Source organism: Rhinopithecus roxellana, chromosome 14 (genome assembly GCF_007565055.1).
Source record: "Rhinopithecus roxellana isolate Shanxi Qingling chromosome 14, ASM756505v1, whole genome shotgun sequence".
In the NCBI taxonomy this organism is placed as follows: Eukaryota; Metazoa; Chordata; class Mammalia; order Primates; family Cercopithecidae; genus Rhinopithecus; species Rhinopithecus roxellana.
This window is the reverse complement of record NC_044562.1, coordinates 102,805,104-102,824,459: the sequence shown is the minus strand read 5'-3', so window position 1 is coordinate 102,824,459 and position 19,356 is coordinate 102,805,104. Positions and strand designations below refer to the sequence as shown.

General features: G+C 37.8%; 1 protein-coding gene across 16 annotated transcripts in view; it reads left to right on the top strand.

Annotated features, from left to right (window-relative positions):
• Positions 1-19,356, top strand: part of SLC4A10 (solute carrier family 4 member 10) — a 391,444-nt gene that overhangs the window by 299,830 nt on the left and 72,258 nt on the right. For all 16 annotated transcript variants that reach the window (XM_030916975.1, XM_030916973.1, XM_030916978.1 and 13 more), the window contains 4 exons: positions 2,802-2,902; positions 5,893-6,067; positions 6,658-6,791; positions 7,527-7,772. In XM_030916975.1, coding sequence (XP_030772835.1) covers positions 2,802-2,902; positions 5,893-6,067; positions 6,658-6,791; positions 7,527-7,772 — 656 coding nt within the window. The remainder of the gene's footprint in view (positions 1-2,801; positions 2,903-5,892; positions 6,068-6,657; positions 6,792-7,526; positions 7,773-19,356) is intronic.

Genomic DNA, 19,356 nt, shown 5'->3' with positions numbered 1-19,356 from the left:
TAGCATGAGGCTATGTTTTCTATTAGATGGAGTGAAATGAGTTAATATGTATTAAACATTCTGACCTCATACTCATTCAAATTTTTTTTTTTTTGAGATGGAGTCTTGCTTTGTCGCCCTGGCTGGAGTGCAGTGGCGCGATCTCGGCTCACTGCAAGCTCCGCCTCCCGGGTTCATGCCATTCTCCTGCCTCAGCCTCCGAGTAGCTGGGACTACAGGCACCCGCCACCACGCCCGGCTAAGTTTTTGTATTTTTAGTAGAGAACGGGGTTTCACCGTGTTAGCCAGGATGGTCTTGATCTCCTGAGCTCGTGATCTGCCTTCCTCAGCCTCCCAAAGTGCTGGGATTACAGGCGTGAGCCACCGCGCCCTGCCCAAATATTTTTACCATTGAGATAATTTCCATCTTTTTTATTCATTTGAAATGTGCAAATCCCAGCATTTTAAATACTTTTTTTCCTTTCAGTTAAGAGAAGATTAACCTGTCACCTCCAGTGATAACTGTGAAAATATTCATTAGAACTTTGCGTCAGTCATTAAAATCATTCCCTTTTGTGTACCCTCAACTTATTTGCTCTTCTCTCATATCATGTACTTGCTTATCAAAACCATAACCCTATGAGAATTCAACACTTCACTCTGTACCGCACTGATGAAGCTGAAGCTGAAGGAAAACATGTAACTACACTGACTGGTCTCACATAAATTCATGACCACATACCTTAAGTGAGCCCTTCGTGTTGCAGGTTCATCATACTACACTTCCCTAGTCCAATCATTCTCACTTGATGACTATTTCACACTTATTCTTCTCTCCTCAAGCCTTCAGCGCATCCTTTCTGACCCTCACTCTCATATGCTGATGTGCCTTTTACTTCCCTAAGAAATTTGAAACAATCAAAAAAGAACTCCTATAGATTGCTACCATCATACCTACCCACTGGCCAGCATCTGCATCCACATACTCTGCCTTCCTGTTCATTACTATTGATGAACTAGCCAAAGTCAGCCTTCTACTTGTGCACTGGAAAGAGCCTCTCTCTTCACATCTACTCAAGAGCACAACTCTACCAATTCTCCTCTTTCTCTTCTATATCATCAAATCTTTTTTTCTGTATTTTATCACTTTTATTAGCATACAACATACTATTAAATTTACCAATCTTAAATAAAAGAACTCTCTTGATACCACTACCCAGCCTGCCACTCTTATTCATTCCCTTTTGCAACAAAATGCCACAGAAGAGTTCTCTACGCTACTTGCCTCCAGTTACTCTCCTCCAATTCTCTTTTAACACTCCCTCCAAGAGGCTTTTGCCCCTATCACTTCGCTAAAATATGCACGTGAACAATGATCTCCACAATGCTAAGTCCCATGGTCAATTCTCAACCTGCATTTTATCTAACTTATCAATGAACAGCATTTAAGAGTTAATGACTCCCTTTTCCTTAATACATGTTCCTTACTTGGCTCCCAAAACATCACCTTCTGTTAGTTTCGTCATTGTAAAATAGAGTTAATTTATCTAGTCAGTAGTATTCTCCCAGAAGACCACATAATAATACTTGCTTTCTGAGACTTGTGAAAGCTATGAATTGTTTTCCTAGGTGATTGGGAAATAGGTATTGAGGGTAATTCTTAAATCCCTTTATTAATGTATCCTATTTACCTGTAAAGACAGTTCCTTCATCAGTTAACAGATGCTTCTCTTTTATCTTTGAACTTTAGTCTTATTGCGTCCATCCATTTATCTGGGGAAATTGTTAAAATATTAAGCAATAAACTTTCTTATATTGTATATTTTTCAAAACCTTTTTTATGTGTTAAACCTGTGTCATTCTACCTAGATGTCTCCTGGTAAGTGAGATCAGTTTATGAGTCACTTTTGTTTTTCATGTTTACACTAATTATATTTTGGAATGGTGATCAAGTAAAAATCGTAATTTCACCACTTAAGATTTTTTCCTATTATCCTTTGAAGTGCTTTTGAATACATTGGTGTGCTCTAAGATCACCATAGGTAGGATTTTAGGTAGAAATTTCTGATTTAAAAAAAAATCATATTCACCAACAAAAGTGGGTGGAATAGACCTTTGGGAAAACAATACTTACCTGAATCTCCACTAATTTGTCATTGGTTAAATTAGACGCCTCCTTTTTTACAATCGTCTTTGACACTATGAGTTAGAGACCCATACTGTAAACTATTTACTGGGTAGAAAGATACTAGCTGGAATCACACAGGGAAATATACTTTAAAAATAGTGATGATGGTTACTGTTCTTTGAACAATTAAACTATGCCAGGCATATGACACCACCATACTTAACACCTCCTCACGCCAACCTACCCGCATCCTGATCTCTCTCTTTCCCCTTCCCTTACTTCATTTTTTTTCATAGCTCCCACCTGTACCTGATATTTTAAGGTTATTGTCTCTTTTCACTAACAGGATGCTTTTTCTTGCCTACCTTTGCAGCTCTAGCATTCATTACAATGAATGGCACACACTAGGCACTTAGTATTAGTTGAAAGAATAAATAAGTGTCCATCATCTTATTTAATTCTCTTAGCCACGCTATAAGATAGATACTGATGTTACTCCCAGTAGACAGAGGAAGAAACTAACACTTTAAAAGGCTAAATAACTTCCCAGATGTCAAGCAACAAATAAGTACAGAGCCTAGGTTCTCAGCTATTGTGCATATTGCTTCAAGGAAAATGAACTGTTATTGTTATTTACAACTAACACCTGAAATTAAAATAAAACAAAACACACGAACAAAGAAACTCTCCACAGGAGAAGAGGAAGATTCCTGCTGTGCCAAATGGAACAGCAGCTCATGGGGAAGCAGAGCCCCACGGAGGACATAGTGGACCTGAACTCCAGAGAACTGGAAGGTTAGTGAAAATCACTTCTATGGAACTTCAAGGACCAAATGACATACCATTCTTCTCTGTTAGGAATTGCTATTTTGGGATCTAATTTATTTTATACTTTTAATAGCTGCTTTTTGAGGATGAAAATGCCAATTAGTTTGATTTCTCTGAAGTTGCTAATGATTATCATTACTGTTAAACTAAAACAGTGGAGACACCCTTCTATTATACTTTACCTAGTCTTTCATTTTGCTGTGCATAAAATGCATTCCCAGATTCTTAGAATGAAAAGGAAAACCGTCAATTGACCCTTCCAAAAGAACCCATTGAAAGCTTCAAGTTCAAGATAGAAATAAAACTAAATACCAACAACTCAGTCTTGTAGGCCCTATCTCATTAAATGCAAGTAGGATGTATATAATGGTATTTTTTATTTTTACGGCTGTGATTTGAAAGAGCTATATGATTTATTTTTCTAATCACACATCTTTGAAGAGATGAAAGCTTCAATTTATTTCTTAAAATGGTGCTTTATGGGTTTTTTTGACAGCTTGTCTCTCTCTAAGCAATGTGTGAGCAGAAAATCAGAAACCCTTGGGTGGGTCTCTCTTCAGGGAATATGTGTATAGCCTCCATTATAATTAAAGGCAGTTGCAAAGACTTTGCAGGATTGGTGCTCCCCCGCCTCAAGGCCATTTTCTGTACTGCTTGCAATGTGTCCTCTAAGCTGACTTTCCAGTTCCTGAGCACTCTGCGTTTTAATTCTGTGTTCTTTCCATTTATCTATGTGTTGTCTCTGAGGAAATGTCCTTTAATGTCTTCCTCAGGCTTGATACCTAATTTGAGATGGTTCAAACAATTTTTTCCTTTTCCCTTCACTGGAACCTTTGTTACTCATTTTGTTTGCTTTCATACTTTTGAATGCTGTCTTTTTATTTTTGGTGGTATTTTTTTCTCTTTCTCAGGTGTAACATGCCACATAGCTTAGATTTTTTTCGAAGTTCACTTTTCCTTACTGCTTCCTAAATCCTCCCAGGTCACCAATATCCGGTATCTTCGCTTCTCCAGAGTTCTTCCACAGATTCTGTTGCTGACATGACTTGAAGTATCCATTACTCATCTGCTCTCCTGGAGTTGCTGGTGTACATCTGGGCTGCTCTTGCACTGTTCTCTGTAATGAACTCCCACTTCCGGATTTAGATTTTTACTGCTAAAAACACATTTATTACACAGTACTATAACAACTATTCAGACTAATGTATGCTCTAATAAGTAATTGATTAGAATCAATGGTCTAATATAAAGTGCTATCAAAACTATAAATATTAATTACTAATTAATAGCTCATAACCACCTCAAATTCTTTTTGGGATTAGGTGGGATATAAATCATGAATGCCTAAATAGACTGGTAGAGTAAATCTGTTTTGAATTGTGACTTTGATAAGTTAATAAATTATTCAGAAATGATCCCCAAAATAAAAAAAAAATATGTGTATGTTTTACTAAACATGGGTAGAGAAGCCTAAGGTGATCTTTATGTGTACAAATATTTCACAGGTTCTCTGCAAGCTTCTCTGAGTTTCAAATGTCCTTTTATTCAATTGAAGTTTCATTCTTCTCAACCCTCTCCTACTCCATAGCTCTCTGATGGACCCAATCATAGGAAAATATAGTGATCTTATACCTGCATAATAGTAGAATAGTTACTATTAGGTAATGATTACAGATAAATCAGATCAGAGAAATTACATGGTAAAATATTTTAATTATTCATAATATATACATCTTTTATTTCAAATTCTAACCAGAATATTTTTCTAAAAAGAACAATCCTTTCTGAGGTGATTCTAGGACTGCCAAATGAATATTCCTATATATAAAATAAATAAGAAAAATGTAACAGTTTTGTGTGATCCAAGTATACTCAGCATGCTGGCAGTTTATTGGAGCATAAGTTTTTTTCGCCATTAACATTAACCTTCATGTAGGAACTTACTCATAGTCTTATTCATTTTGCTATCACATCATTATTCCATGGAACAAAACAACTTACAGTAGCCAAATGTTAAGTCTGCATACTGTTATTAGATGTTCATAAAATGAGAATACCTACTTATTAATGCTCTCATTTCTAATAGATTTTTTAAAAAGCTCTCAAATTTAAAGCATCATTTCACAGTTTAATACTTTTCCCCCCAAAAAAATTCTCTTTCAAGTGTTTCAACATGGTTTTGGATATATTTGGAGTAAATGAAGTTATACCAAGTAAGGTCACTATTGTCTTGTGAATCACAGATGTTGGGATGTGTTAATGCAATAGTGGATCAAAATTACATTTATCTAGTTTGATTATTATTAAGGACTCCCTCCTAGTTTTCTAAAAATGAAAACAGCTCCAGAACCTATCTGTCTCTACTAAGTATTGCTGCCATCCAAAAGGACATTTAAATGTCTTCCTGCAACAATATCTAGTGAGGGATTTTTGTTTGTTTATTTTTTGGCTGAGAGAGTAGGTAACTGGAGCTATGGTTAAACATTGCTTTTTCTCTCTAGGGTGATGCTCACTACTGGAGTATAAAAAAGCCAGCTAACCCTCCCTCCCTCACTCCCTGCTATGCTAAATGGAATTAAACATTTAGAAATACTGCCAATGATTGAGGGTGGTAGGCCTGAGTTTAGGAGGAGTAGGTTGACGTAGAAATGGCACAGAGATTAGAGTAATCCGTGAATCTCATTATTTGGATTATGATTGTTGAACAGCTCTGAACCTTGTTTAAGAGAACCTGGGATTTTTGGTGGTTGACACGATATTGGATTAGGAATTGAGTAACATAGTTGTGCAGTGCCTCCCTGTATATCATTATAATACAATGCAGCAGGTTAATGTGGGTCTCACCTCTGCTGATGGAAAACGTATACTGTGACCTGGCAACAAAGCAAATGAGCATTTTGACTTGTGTGTTTTTTTGTATTTGGGTTTCACTATTGTGTTTTCCACCCCTGTCTTAGGATTTTTGGGGGACTTATTTTAGATATCAAAAGAAAAGCTCCATACTTCTGGAGTGACTTCAGAGATGCTTTCAGCCTGCAGTGCTTAGCATCTTTTCTGTTTCTCTACTGCGCGTGTATGTCTCCTGTCATCACATTTGGAGGACTGCTGGGAGAAGCAACTGAAGGGCGTATAGTATGTATCATGCTTTTCTCTGAACTTTGAAACATAATCCATTTTTAAGATTCAGTTAGATAAGTAAGCATTTAATTTTGAATTCTTTTCTGAGGAGAGATTTGAGATATGGTCTGCTAGATAACCCTTATATGAATTTCCTGGATGGCTAGTGGAACTTGTAATCTGGGGGTGGAATGTCTCAGAATGACTAGTTCTGAGTCTTACAAAAGGTTCTCCTCTGATGCCTTGCCCTCACCCCCAAAATCCTAAGCTAGGTTTAGGCTCAGTTCTTGTCTCACAGGAGGTCCATTTGCTATATACCTGGGCCATGTTTCTGTCCAGATGCTAATCCTGAATTTAAACCTTTTGTAAGGCAACAGAGATGTGAGATAAGAAAGTGAAGAGAACACCTCCACCTTTGCTACTATGTATTTTCTTCTTGCTGTCAGCCCCTTTAGTCATCCTCCTACCCCACATCTTGCCCAGGGTTGCTAGGCTTTTCATGGTGAAGGAGAAAGCACATATCCATGTATTTTAAATGTCTTCTCCTTAGCTACAATGGCTTCCTGTACAGCTTAGGTAATTGAACCATTTGTATCTCTACACAGAGTGCAATTGAATCTCTCTTTGGAGCATCCATGACTGGGATAGCCTATTCTCTCTTTGGTGGACAGCCTCTTACCATATTAGGCAGTACAGGACCAGTTTTGGTGTTTGAAAAGATTTTGTTTAAATTTTGCAAGTAAGTGTTATGTACTTTTCAGCCCTTAGCCTCTTCCTTTTCTCTTTACTATATTTATACTTCTCCCAACATCACTTTTGGAGGTCTGTTAATAGAGACAGAATTGCCTGGTTTGATTCACTTTATCATTTTTGCTTCATCATGGGAACAGAGGAAAAGTAAAAGATTTATGTATATTGTTATGTAATATTTTTAAAAAGTAAGACTCAGTTATAAGTGCTGAGAAATCCCTTTTAATTTTGTCCCTTTAGATGTTCCCTTTAGACCAGTGGTCCCCAACCATTGTGGTGCCAGGGACTGGTTTCATGGAAGACAATTTTCCCACAAATTGGGTGGGAGAGATGGTTTTAGAATGAAGCTATTCTACCTCAGATCATCAGGCATTAGATTCTCGTAAGGAGTACACAACCTAGATCCCTCACATGCACAGTTCACAATAGGGCTTGTGCTCCTATAAGAATCTAATGTTGCCACTGATCTGACAGGAGGCGGAGCTCAGGCTGTAATGCTCACTCGCCTGCCACTCACCTCCTGCTGTGCAACCCCATTCCTAACAGGCCACGGACAGGGGGTTGAGGACCCCTGCTTTACACAAAGTCTTGAATTTAGATACTCATGGGATGTGAAGCTTATTTACTTTCACTTCCTGAATGAGGTTTATTTTCATTTGCTTAAAATGGTAGCAAGCTGTTGAATGACCTTCTTTTCACTGTTCTTTCCTTTTCCTCCTCCCAGAGAATATGGGCTGTCATACCTATCTTTAAGAGCTAGCATTGGACTTTGGACAGCAACTCTGTGTATCATACTTGTGGCCACTGATGCTAGTTCCCTTGTCTGCTACATCACTCGGTTTACTGAAGAAGCTTTTGCTTCCCTGATTTGCATCATTTTCATTTATGAGGCCCTGGAGAAGTTGTTTGAACTCAGTGAAGCTTATCCAATCAACATGCATAATGATCTAGAACTGCTGACACAATACTCGTAAGTACCATTTCCCCTGCTGGCCTTGGGGCTCTTCTTTTTACAAATATTGCTATTGTTACAAGAAATACGAGGAAATTACTCAGCAGAGAATGTGCCTTAAGTTGATTCATGACCTAAATCCTGACTCTCAGAGTTGAACAGAATTTTAAAAGTTATTTAATCAGCCACTCATCTGATACTTGCATTGTCATTATACCATCTCTGCCAAGAGTATCTTTTTAAAGTTCTATTTGTCTAGTGTTCTCTAAAATAAGTAGATAAGGAACCAAGTCCATTTTAATATACATGGATTTTACTTTAGCAAAATATATGCTATTTGGTATTATTTCAGGGTGTTTTTAATTTACAATAATTCAAAGAAACATAGTAATGAAAATATAAGGTTTCAAATTTAGCAATAAGGTAAAATAAACTTATTGAGTCTAAATCTTACTAGATGTTTGAAAGTGTGGTAAAAACATAAATCACTGAATGAAAAATTTAATTTTGGTTTTGGCACTTGTGACATTTGTGATGGAAATACTCAGGTATTACTTGTTGAAAGTGATGTTACAGTCCAGGATTAAAGATGTGATTGGATCTATTGCTCCTTCTAGTTTCAGTATATCAACAGTCTAGAATGTCTCTCAGGCTTTGTCTGCAGACTATATGTGGCCATTAAATGGCCCCATTATTTAATCATAGAATTTTTTGTTATGTTTATATACAGTTTTTTATACTGCAAATATCTGAAACAATATGTTCTTTAGGAGACGGTTATAATCTCTGCATCAACCATCAATGATTTCCGTATAAACTGCATAGATATAGCCTTGAACCCTTTAAATTTTTTTTTTTTTTTTTTTTTTTTTTGAGACGGAGTCTCGCTCCGTCGCCCAGGCTGGAGAGCAGTGGCCAGATCTCAGCTCATTGCAACCTCCGCCTCCCAGGTTTACGCCATTCTCCTGCCTCAGCCTCCCGAGTAGCTGGGACTACAGGCGCCCGCCACCTCGCCCAACTAGTTTTTTTTGTATTTTTTAGTAGAGACGGGGTTTCACCGTGTTAGCCAGGATGGTCTCGATCTCCTGACCTCGTGATCTGCCCATCTCGGCCTCCCAAAGTGCTGGGATTACAGGCTTGAGCCACCGCGCCTGGCCCTTTTAATATTTTTTAATCTTTATTTACTACAAGAAGTTTAAATTGTTGAAGTCAGACCAAAATCGTGCAATGTTATAATTTTGTTAAGAATGATGTAATGATATAATGTTGAAAATAATTAGAGTTTTAGTACTTTCACTTTTATTTTATATTTAGAGATAACTTTAAACCACTGACCCCCATTTTTGAATATGAAAAATCAAAGTGGAAATATAAAATAACTTTCCCAATAAAAGCAAATAGTGAGAATGTTGTAAACAGGCCTAAGAAGGGACTGAGCATAGTTGTCAGGGAAATGGGAAGGACAGTTTGATCAAAACCAGGAATAACATTGATACATGCCTTTTCATTTATCCTTATCTGAAAGAGAATCTCACTGAATTTGGATATCCTTGCTGAGATATGTAATTATCTCTGGTTGGATTTTTAAATCTACTACATGTCAAGCACTATACTAGGTACTAGGAAAACCATGGTGAATAATATTCTGTCCTCAGTGAGCTTCCAGTTTAGTAGGGAATGTAGACAAACAGACAGCATGAGGAAATGAGTGCCGTATTAAAATGTTGGTACAGAATGCTATAGCACCACATCAGGAGAGCACCCAACCCAGATTTGAGGTTCAGAAAAGCCTTCCTGGAGGAAATAGTGTAGAATTAAAATGCAGCAGAAGTTAGGAAGCTGCTAAGGAATAGGGCAGAAAAGTAGTTCAGACGAAGGGCATTCACAGGACTAGATGCAAGAGATGCATTCATGCTTTAAAATACTTGTCTAAAGTTATATAGATAGTGGTAAAACAAGAAATGAAATCTGGGTTTTATTACTGATACAATTTTCAGTACACTGATGAATACAAATAAACTCTCCAAAAGAAACCAAGTAAAACAAATAAAACAGGTAAAATCAGAACTATTCTGTTTCAAGTGACAGGAAGGCACCCATTGCCTACCCTGTCAGCTGTTCTTTGAACCTTAGTGATAGCTTCTCAGGTTTGATCTAGAAAGGAAAAAGATTGGAAAAGCAAGGTCTGAGCCCTGAACAATTTTCACAGCTTAAAAGTAGAATGAGAAAAATACAACCAATAGGCAAAAAATAAATAAATAAATAAATAAAAATAAGAAAGAAGCATCAGAGGAAACTATGGATAATGCCAGGTCACAGAAGGCAAGGAACAAGAAATGTATCACAAAGTCTTTAGAGAGGACAGCGGGCTGGATATCAAACAGAACAAGGAAAAGCGTTTGAAAAGAGATACTTGGTAACTTTAAAAACTGGTATTGGGTTGGGAGAGGAGGCAGAATGGGAAGTCAGTTTGCAAAAAACTAACAAGGAAGTGGGTGGTAAGGAAATGGAGAAAGCTGCATAGGCCAGATGGTGTCAAAGAAAGTGGGAAACAGAATGCCTTTTGAAGAGGGCAATGAAATAATAAGATTGATAATTTGTGACAGAGAAGAACTATGCATGTTTGAAAATGGGAGAATAGAAATTGAGGAAAGGGAGACAGCAACGATGGAGAGAGAGTAGATAAACACGGGATTGCAACCTCCCAGGAGTCAAAAAAAAATGATGAGATCAAGGGGTTAAGTAAGACAAATGCTCAGAGAGTAATGTGAAAGCTAAAATAGCTTTATGTGGCCATGATCCCCACCTGTCATGGTGATCAAAAGAGGAGTGACAGAGGTCCTGACTTTCTCCACATTTCCATCTCTGCTTTTTAAAAAGTGATCCCTCATGTTTAGGTTTTACTTCGATCAGTGTGGGCATCTAAAACCTAATTCTTCCAAGGCTGAACATGAATGTGTGCTGATGACTGTGTTCCATTGCCCAAGTGCCCTTCTCAACCCAAATTAGGGAGATAGAAGGGATGGAAAGACTGGTTCATCCTGATAGGCATGAGGTTTTAGTGCCACCTGGCACCTGAAGTGGGTGTGTATGACGGAAACAATGACAGTCTCATGGGAAACGGGGTCTGACTAGATATCCTCACTGCACTGGTTCTTCACTCCAGTTGTTAAGCCTTGATTGTCTGGCTTCCAGTACCACTTACACTGTGTACATGAATCTGATCAGGTATTTCCATCACTTGCTCCTTGGAGTAGCAAAATTGATCTTTTTCTGCTATGCATAGAATGCATATATTTATTAGTGTACTTTTAGTTATGTTCATTAAAGAAAATAATACATTATTGTTAATTACTGCTGTTTTAATGTATTTTATAATCTCATGCTTTTGCACAAAACATTTACTTTGTCTCATGAAGTCCAGATGACACTTTTAGTGGCTTTCTTGTTACTGTGACCTTTTCACACTTAATCAGTGTCATTTATAACAATGTCCACCTAAAGTTTTCTACTTTAGATGTGGCTGGCCTCATATTTATTATAAGGTACTATGCAGGTTCATTAGAAAAATTCCTAGAAAATGTTATAGCTAGAACATAATATATCTGAGATTGCAACCTTTGCAAGCAATATGCATATAATGTACATATTTGTTTGGGTATAAGATATTTGAAAAAAGTCATCATGTTTAGGATCTGTATTTCAGATTTTTTTTAATACTTAGCCTCCTACAATCAGATTTCCTTAAATTCATAGTTTATCAACCAAATAACAAGATGTCTTTGACTTTTTAAAGACATATCTAGCTCCTCTGTCATCCTAACCTTATAATATGGTAATATACAGACCTTATATTTGAAAATATAAGCTTTTCTTTCATTGTGCCAAGATCAAGTGTCAAGATCATCTATTTATCTTTGAGAATACATACATTGCACCAGATGATTAAGCTGAGTATGCCAAGTTAGCAATAAAAAACAAGTTTATGAGAATAATCTTTTCTTGGTTGCTTTGATTTTAAGAAATGGCAAAAAATAGAATGAAGTGTTGTGCTTGCATAAGATGAAGTGTTTCTTTCAGGTTTGGGAATAATAAACTTTTGAAAGACAACTAGCTAAAGAAAAATTGAGAATGTATTTATTAATGTTTTGTAATCAATTGGGTCAAAGCAGTATGTAAGGTCTGATTATCTCTCTAGTTTCTGATATATATGTAGACTAGAGTGAAATAAAATATAATGATTAACAAGCTGTTGAAGGAGTGTTCTCACTAACAGGTTATGAAAATTTTTTTTGTTTGTTTTCTTTTCTTCTTTTTTGTTTCTCCAATAGCCAGCCCTCTACATAACCCAAGATAGTGATCTGTTTTGAATAAATGTTACTTACTGACTGACATACAGAAGAATATCCTCTTTCTCATCTTCTCAACTAGATTTGAACCTCCTTTAAAGTAGAAAACATGTAACAATGAGAATTTCATTCTTACTGTCCCTAATTTTATCTCCCATAGTCCCAGCATACTATTGTAAATATGGTTAAGTGATACTTAATGTATACTGATTAATGGAACATGTTGCAAAATAATTGACATTATTTTGCCAATCTTGTTCTCTAAGTAAAGAAAATAGTGCTAGTTTACATTATCTTTAACAGCACTCTTAAAGATTTTAGCTAGAAGTTTGGGATAAATTTGACACATTATGAAATTCTTAATATGCAATAAAGGTATATAAATTTGAATTGATAAAACTAATGATGACTGAAAATTTAGGCAGGGTGCCAACATTGTGGAGAAATCATCTGAAAAAAAAGGCAAGAGAAACAGGAGTGCAATTTGCAGCAGAACTCCCAAGGGTGATGGATGTGGGGAGAAAGAAGATGAAACAGAGTAATCATACTGCATGAACCTTTTAGTACTCACTAGTCAAAAAATAGAGAATAAAACAGATTTAGAGAAATATCTGTTTCAACCTTTTTAAATCACATTTTTTGCTATGTATACACTTGACTGGATTTATCCAGAATTGCTTGCAACATAACATGATAATTATATTTTTAGGTGTTTATTTGTTTACCTCCACTAGATTAATCTTTTTTTTTTTTTTTTTTTTTTTTTGAGATGGAGTCTTGCTCTGTCACCCAGGCTGGAGTGCAGTGGCTGGATCTCAGCTCACTGCAAGCTCCGCCTCCCAGGTTCACGCCATTCTCCTGCCTCAGCCTCCCGAGTAGCTGGGACTACAGGCGCCTGCCACCACGCCCGGCTAGTTTTTTGTATTTTTTAGTAGAGACGGGGTTTCACCGTGTTAGCCAGGATGGTCTCGATCTCCTGACCTCGTGATCCGCCCGTCTCAGCCTCCCAAAGTGCTGGGATTACAGGCTTGAGCCACCACGCCTGGCCTAGATTAATCTTTATAATGACAGATCATGGCTATTAGGCAGATCTATGTACCTACTGTACCTAGCAAAGTGCTTGGCACATATTATATGAACATGTTTATTCATATTTTTACATTTCTGAAAATGCTTCTCACAACTGATGGGCACATTTCACATATTGTTTCCCCCCAAAAAGCTATATTGTTTGACATCTTAGATTCAAATAAATATAATAGTAGGCAATCAATAAATTATGATTCAATAAACTTTTAGCAGCTCCTCACCTCATTCTTGATTCTTGATCCAAACACTTGCTATACTTGTTTTCTGTTCCTGCTTTTAAAGTAAATTATTTTAATGGTAGTCTCCTTTCTAGTAGCAGTAGTATCCAGTATAATAGTTCATTATTTACTTGTTTCATTCTCACTGTCCCTAATGAATTATGAGCCTTTTTGAACAGAATTTGTGTTTCTTTATCTTTCTACCTACAGAAAGCTAAGGGATTGGTAGATAGTAGTAAAGCTTTATTAAGTGTCTTTCAAATATGTTACTCTTCATATCTACTTTCAGATCTTAAATGGAATTATATTTCACACTTTCTTGTCAAATAGGTATAAAAAGGCAGCTATTTATATGAGAACTCAATATCAGAGGGTGAGTGCTAAACAGGTAACAGTGGTTTCTTGGTTTCTTTCTTTAAAGAAGTTTAAGTAGTTATGTGGCCATGTTTTGGTGAGATGTGATGAGTGTTCTCAAGGAGTTCACAGTCTTTGAAGTACTCTCCCCGTTTCTCTTTGCTTCCTGAATTGATCTAGATTCAAGGATATATTCTGAAATATTTTAAGTGGAATGTAGTAATGTTTTAACTTACATTAAAATACCTCAGCACAGACACTGTGGTAATATATCGGGGAAAACCCACCACTGATACTCAACGTGAGTCCTTTTCTATTTTCCCTAAGTGTTGGCTGGTCTGAGAAATAAAGGGAAAGAGTACAAAAGAGAGAAATTTTAAAGCTGGGTGTCCAGGGGAGACATCACATGTTGGCGGGTTCTGTGAGGCCCCCTGAGCCATAAAACTAGCAAGTTTTTATTAGCAATTTTCAAAGGGGAGGGAGTGCATGAATAGGGTATGGGTCACAGAGAGCACATGCTTCAAGGGTGACCAAAGATCACAAGGCAGGAGGTCATGGCAAGATCACAAGGTCAGGGCAAAACTAGAATCACAAATGAACTTCCATGTCCACCTGTGCATGCATTGTCATTGATAAACAAGGTTCAACAGCAGAGAACAGGTCTGACTAGAATTTGCCAGTCTGGAATTTCCTAATCCAACAAGCCTGGGGACACTGTAGGAGACTAGGGCGTGTTTCATCCCTATCTACATCTGCATAAAGACAGACACTCCCAGGGCGGCCATCTTATAGGCCCCACCCTAGGAATGCATTCTTTTCCCAGGGCTGTTAATTATTAATATTCCTTACTGGGGAAAGAATTCAGTGATATTTATCTTACCCATTTTTGGTAATAAGAGAAATATGGCTCTGTCCTGCCCGCCCATAGGCAGCCAGACTTTAAGATTATCTCCCTTGTTCCCTGAGAATTGCTGTTATCCTGTTCTTAGGGTGCCAGATTTCATACTGTTCAAATACACATGCTCTACAAGCAATTTGTGCAGTGAACACAATCATCACAGGGTCCTGAGGCGACATTCATCCTCAGTTTATGAAGATGACGGGATTAAGAGATTAAAGACAGGCATAGGAAATCACAAGGGTATTGATTGGGGAAGGGATAAATGTCCATGAAATCTTCACAATTTATGTTCTTTTGCTCTGGCTTCAGCCGGTCCCTCAGTTCGGGGTCCCTGACTCCCCGCAACAGTAATATGTGTATGTTAGGTCAAGTTACAACCATGGGCAGCTAGTATTCTGATCAGGAGTCCAAACTCTAGAAGTGGTCAGCTAGCATTAAAGCAGAGAGACTACACTCCAGAAAAGGCTACTACAAACCCCGAGACTATTAGCCATATCTCAGTCAACACTGACACTTTGCCGGATGTCAGAAATGGATTTTCATTGGCAATATCACTGACTTGTTAATCAGTATACTGAAATGCATTGGTAAAATTAAATGTACTCAGGATATGTGGATTGACTGTGACCTCTCTAGTTTTGCCAGAAGAGGATATAAGAATCCAGCAAGTGAATCACATAGTCTCAACTCCTAGAGATATTCTCAAGGCTTAATTCATAACTGATCCTATGTCCAGCTATTTTTGATGCCTGATGTCGCTAAAACAATACCAGAATCCTGGTTATGGAATACTGTCACATCATCCTTGAGTAAATCTTGCATGCAAGATGAAGTCAAAGTATCAAAAACAAAAGAGTTGGAACTTCAGTGAAGTAATGAAACAGATTGTAGGAAGTGCTTTGCCCATATTTCCCAATAAATGTTTGTTTACTATATATGTCTGTCTATGTAACTGAAAAAATAGTATACCTCATCTTTGCCTTTCCAAGACACGCTGGAGTATAATTTACCTGTAGTCTGTGACATCATCCAGCTTCTTAATATTTCTTTCAAGTGCTGGAACTTTAAAATGTCTTTAAAGCACTGTTTCTCAACCACTAACACATATACCATCACTGAAAAGCAGAATTTTAAAGAGTTTAAAGAGTTGTTTTTCATAGTAAAAAGTTCTTTCAAAAATTTCACTGGCTTTTTATATCCTTAATAACTATTCTAAATGAAAAATGTAATAAATAATAAAGCCACTTGACAGAATATACAGAAATACAATAGCTATGAAAAGTTGTGAAGCTTTGCTCTTGTAACTCTGTTGCAATTTCAATTTCTAAAACATCAATTAAAATTAGTTCATACTTCACCAAAGTTTTAATTCCACAGAAAGTAGCATGTTTTCTTTTCAAAGTCTCTCTGAATATTCCTGTTTACATTTACTAAAATCTTCTGGGGCAGATAAGATCTATTTTATTGAACAAGTTATGACTTATGACCTCCCAGTAATCAAATGAATTATACTGAAGAGTAGAACCATTTTTTTGTCTTCATTGTAATGCTTTTCTAAGTAGATGGTATGATCTCTTTCTTCCACTCAACTTGTTCTCACCTGTTGTTCATATTGTAGCAGGACGAGCGGCATACAACACTCCTTAGACACCGAGTTAAAGAAGGAAGGGGTTTATTTGGCCAGGGGCATCGGCAAGACTCCTGTCTCAAGAGCCAAGCTCCCCGAGTGAGCAATTCCTGTCCCTTTTAAGGGCTCACAACTCTAAGGGGGTGCATGTGAGGGGGTCATGATTGATTGAGCAAGCAGGGGGTACATGACTGAGGGCTGCATGCACCGGTAATTAGATCGGAACAAAACGAGATAGAGATTTTCACAGTGCATTTCTATACAATGTCTGTAATCTATAGATAACAGAACCAATTAGGTCAGGGGTCAATCTTTAACTACCAGTCCCAGGGTGTGGCACCAGGCTGTCTGCCTATGGATTTCATTTCTGTCTTTTAGTTTTTACTTCTTCTTTCTTTGGAGGCAGAAATTGGGCATAAGATGATATGAGGGGTGGTCTCCTCCCTTATTCCCCCCTTTTGAGACTCTCACTCATTTTATTAGTGGGAGTTCTCACATTTTCACTACCCATATCTTCTTGTAAGACAGATCAATAGTGATTCATATAGTATACTTGTGCTGAAGCATTTTGATGAACTAAGGTAGCGATTAAACTTTTTATCATTTGAAGAAGTGCAGGTATCAAACAAGGGAGCATAGGCAGGTTCCTATTACTATTATAACTCTTACTATAAGAGTTTTAAATCCTCCTAGCGCTGGGAACCATTTTCTAAACATGGCCGTAGGATTAAATCCATGCCATACTTGCATGGGCACATGTGCCAGTTTTGTCATATCTCTAACCATGTCATCAACTACTTGCCTTTGCTTATCTATGTGTAGGCAGCAATTAGTAAGGTTAAATGTCCTACAGATCTCTCCTTCAGCTGCTAGCAAGTAGTTGAGAGCTAATCTATTTTGATAGATAGCATTTCTCATCTGAGTTTCTTGCTGGGCCAGAATAGTCAAGGCTCTACTGTTTTTATTAGTGATTATTTTTAAGACAGCTTGTAACTGTATGATTCGGTTGATCATGTAAATGGGGGCCCAGTATCCCCACAAGCTGTCTTGTGCCTAAGTAGCAGGCCTGAAATATTGTATGATTCTCTCAGGGGGCCATTTATCATTTTTTCAATTTCTTTTTTTTTTTTTTTTTTTTTTTTTTTGGAGACGGAGTCTGGCTCTGTCGCCAGGGCTGGAGTGCAGTGGCCGGATCTCAGCTCACTGCAAGCTCCGCCTCCCGGGTTCCCGCCATTCTCCTGCCTCAGCCTCCCGAGTAGCTGGGACTACAGGCGCCCGCCACCTCGCCCGGCTAGATTTTTGTATTTTTTTGGTAGAGACGGGGTTTCACCGTGTTAGCCAGGATGGTCTCGATCTCCTGACCTCATGATCCGCCCGTCTCGGCCTCCCAAAGTGCTGGGATTACAGGCTTGAGCCACCGCGCCCGGCCATTTTTTCAATTTCTTATAGCTATGCTTCTCTTTTCACGGGAAGCATAGACAAGGAAGCCCAGGAGTTTGCCTGTTTTTATGGGCAGTAAGAAGAAAGATGGTTTAATAGTGCCAATAACACAACTACCTAGCCACTGGTCAGGTAATTTCGTGTAGGTTCTATGCCCACATATCCAGTATAATCCAGTGGGGACTGTCCAGTCCCAGTGGGACTCCAGGTGGGTCCACACGGTTTGCAACTTTGGAAATTTACTAAATGGATTTCTCTCTGTGTGATTTGAACTCCACCAAGTGACTGTTTTTGTCATACCATTATACAGTTTCTGTCTCAGACAACTAAGTCATCCTATGGGGTGAGTGAATTCTTTTCCTTCTCTAGCTATGCAACATTGTCCAATAATTGAGGCTTTTAGGACCCAGAAATTATCAGGGTGATTCTTTTGAGCCGGGAAGTCATCAGGAACTGGGTCTGTAGGTACTAATTCTCGGGCTTCCCATGGCCATTGATCTCCTATTACAGTTCCTCCACATACATAACATGAAGTGACATTGAGAGACTGGGCTACATGCTCGGCTAATTGCAGAAACAAATTTTTTGTTTTTCCTGTAATTTCTGGTACTGGCACTTTTAGTTTATCATAGAAGGTTTGAAATACTGGCTCAGGAGAGCATTTATAAACTTTTTCTCAAACCATGATATTTACTTGAAGATCCAGTCTAACTCCATCAATTTTTAGGGTTACACGTTCCCCCTTTTTTTCCAGTGAGGAGCAAGGGGATTGGTTATTACTAGCTCTAAGGGGTTACATTGTCCCTTAGTACAGGAAGGGCCGTTTTTTCCTTTCTGAAGGTGGACTGGATCCTTTTTTTTTTTTTTTTTAATCCAAGTGGCCTAAATGACAGGAGGCCAGTATTTACATTTATTTACACATAGTCCTAATTTATGACAGATGTAGTTATTTTCTGCCATATAGCCTCTTTTCTAATTAAGAGAACTACACTTTATTCCTAACTTATTGCTATTAATGACAGCACAGGAATCAAATTTTAAGGTGACTTATTTGGGCACGCTTTTTTTTTTCTGTTTTGGCTGACACTTTACTCGTATTGCTTATGAGTCCCTACCAGTCTTCAGTTCTTAATCTTATTTTTAAAACTGTGGTCATGGGAGGCTCAGATGGCTCATAACACACATCAGGTTGGTCATTTGCTGGGCTACATACCTTGTATAGAATAACATTATACAAACAAGTTCATTCTAGAGTTCCAGTACATTTATAATAACCATAAAATAATAGGACCATAGCAACCTTTTGTCCTACCTCAGTGACTTGATGTATACATTGGGAACAGCCCTCAGTCTGAGGAAGGTCAGTTGAAGTCCTTACTGTGCAAGTCCAGATTTTAAGGAAAATGAGTCCTGCAATGAGTTTCCTCATGCTTCAGCTCCGAGACCATCCTTAAACATCAGTAGACTGTAAGCAGTGCGTGGACCAGTCAGTTTCTGGGTGTGACTGGAACAGGGCTTGTCATCTTCTTCAGAGTCACTTTGCAGGGGTTGGTGAAGTTGCTCCTGTCCACACACCGCTTACAGTCTACTGATGTTTAAGGATGGTCTCGGAGGTTGGGCCTGC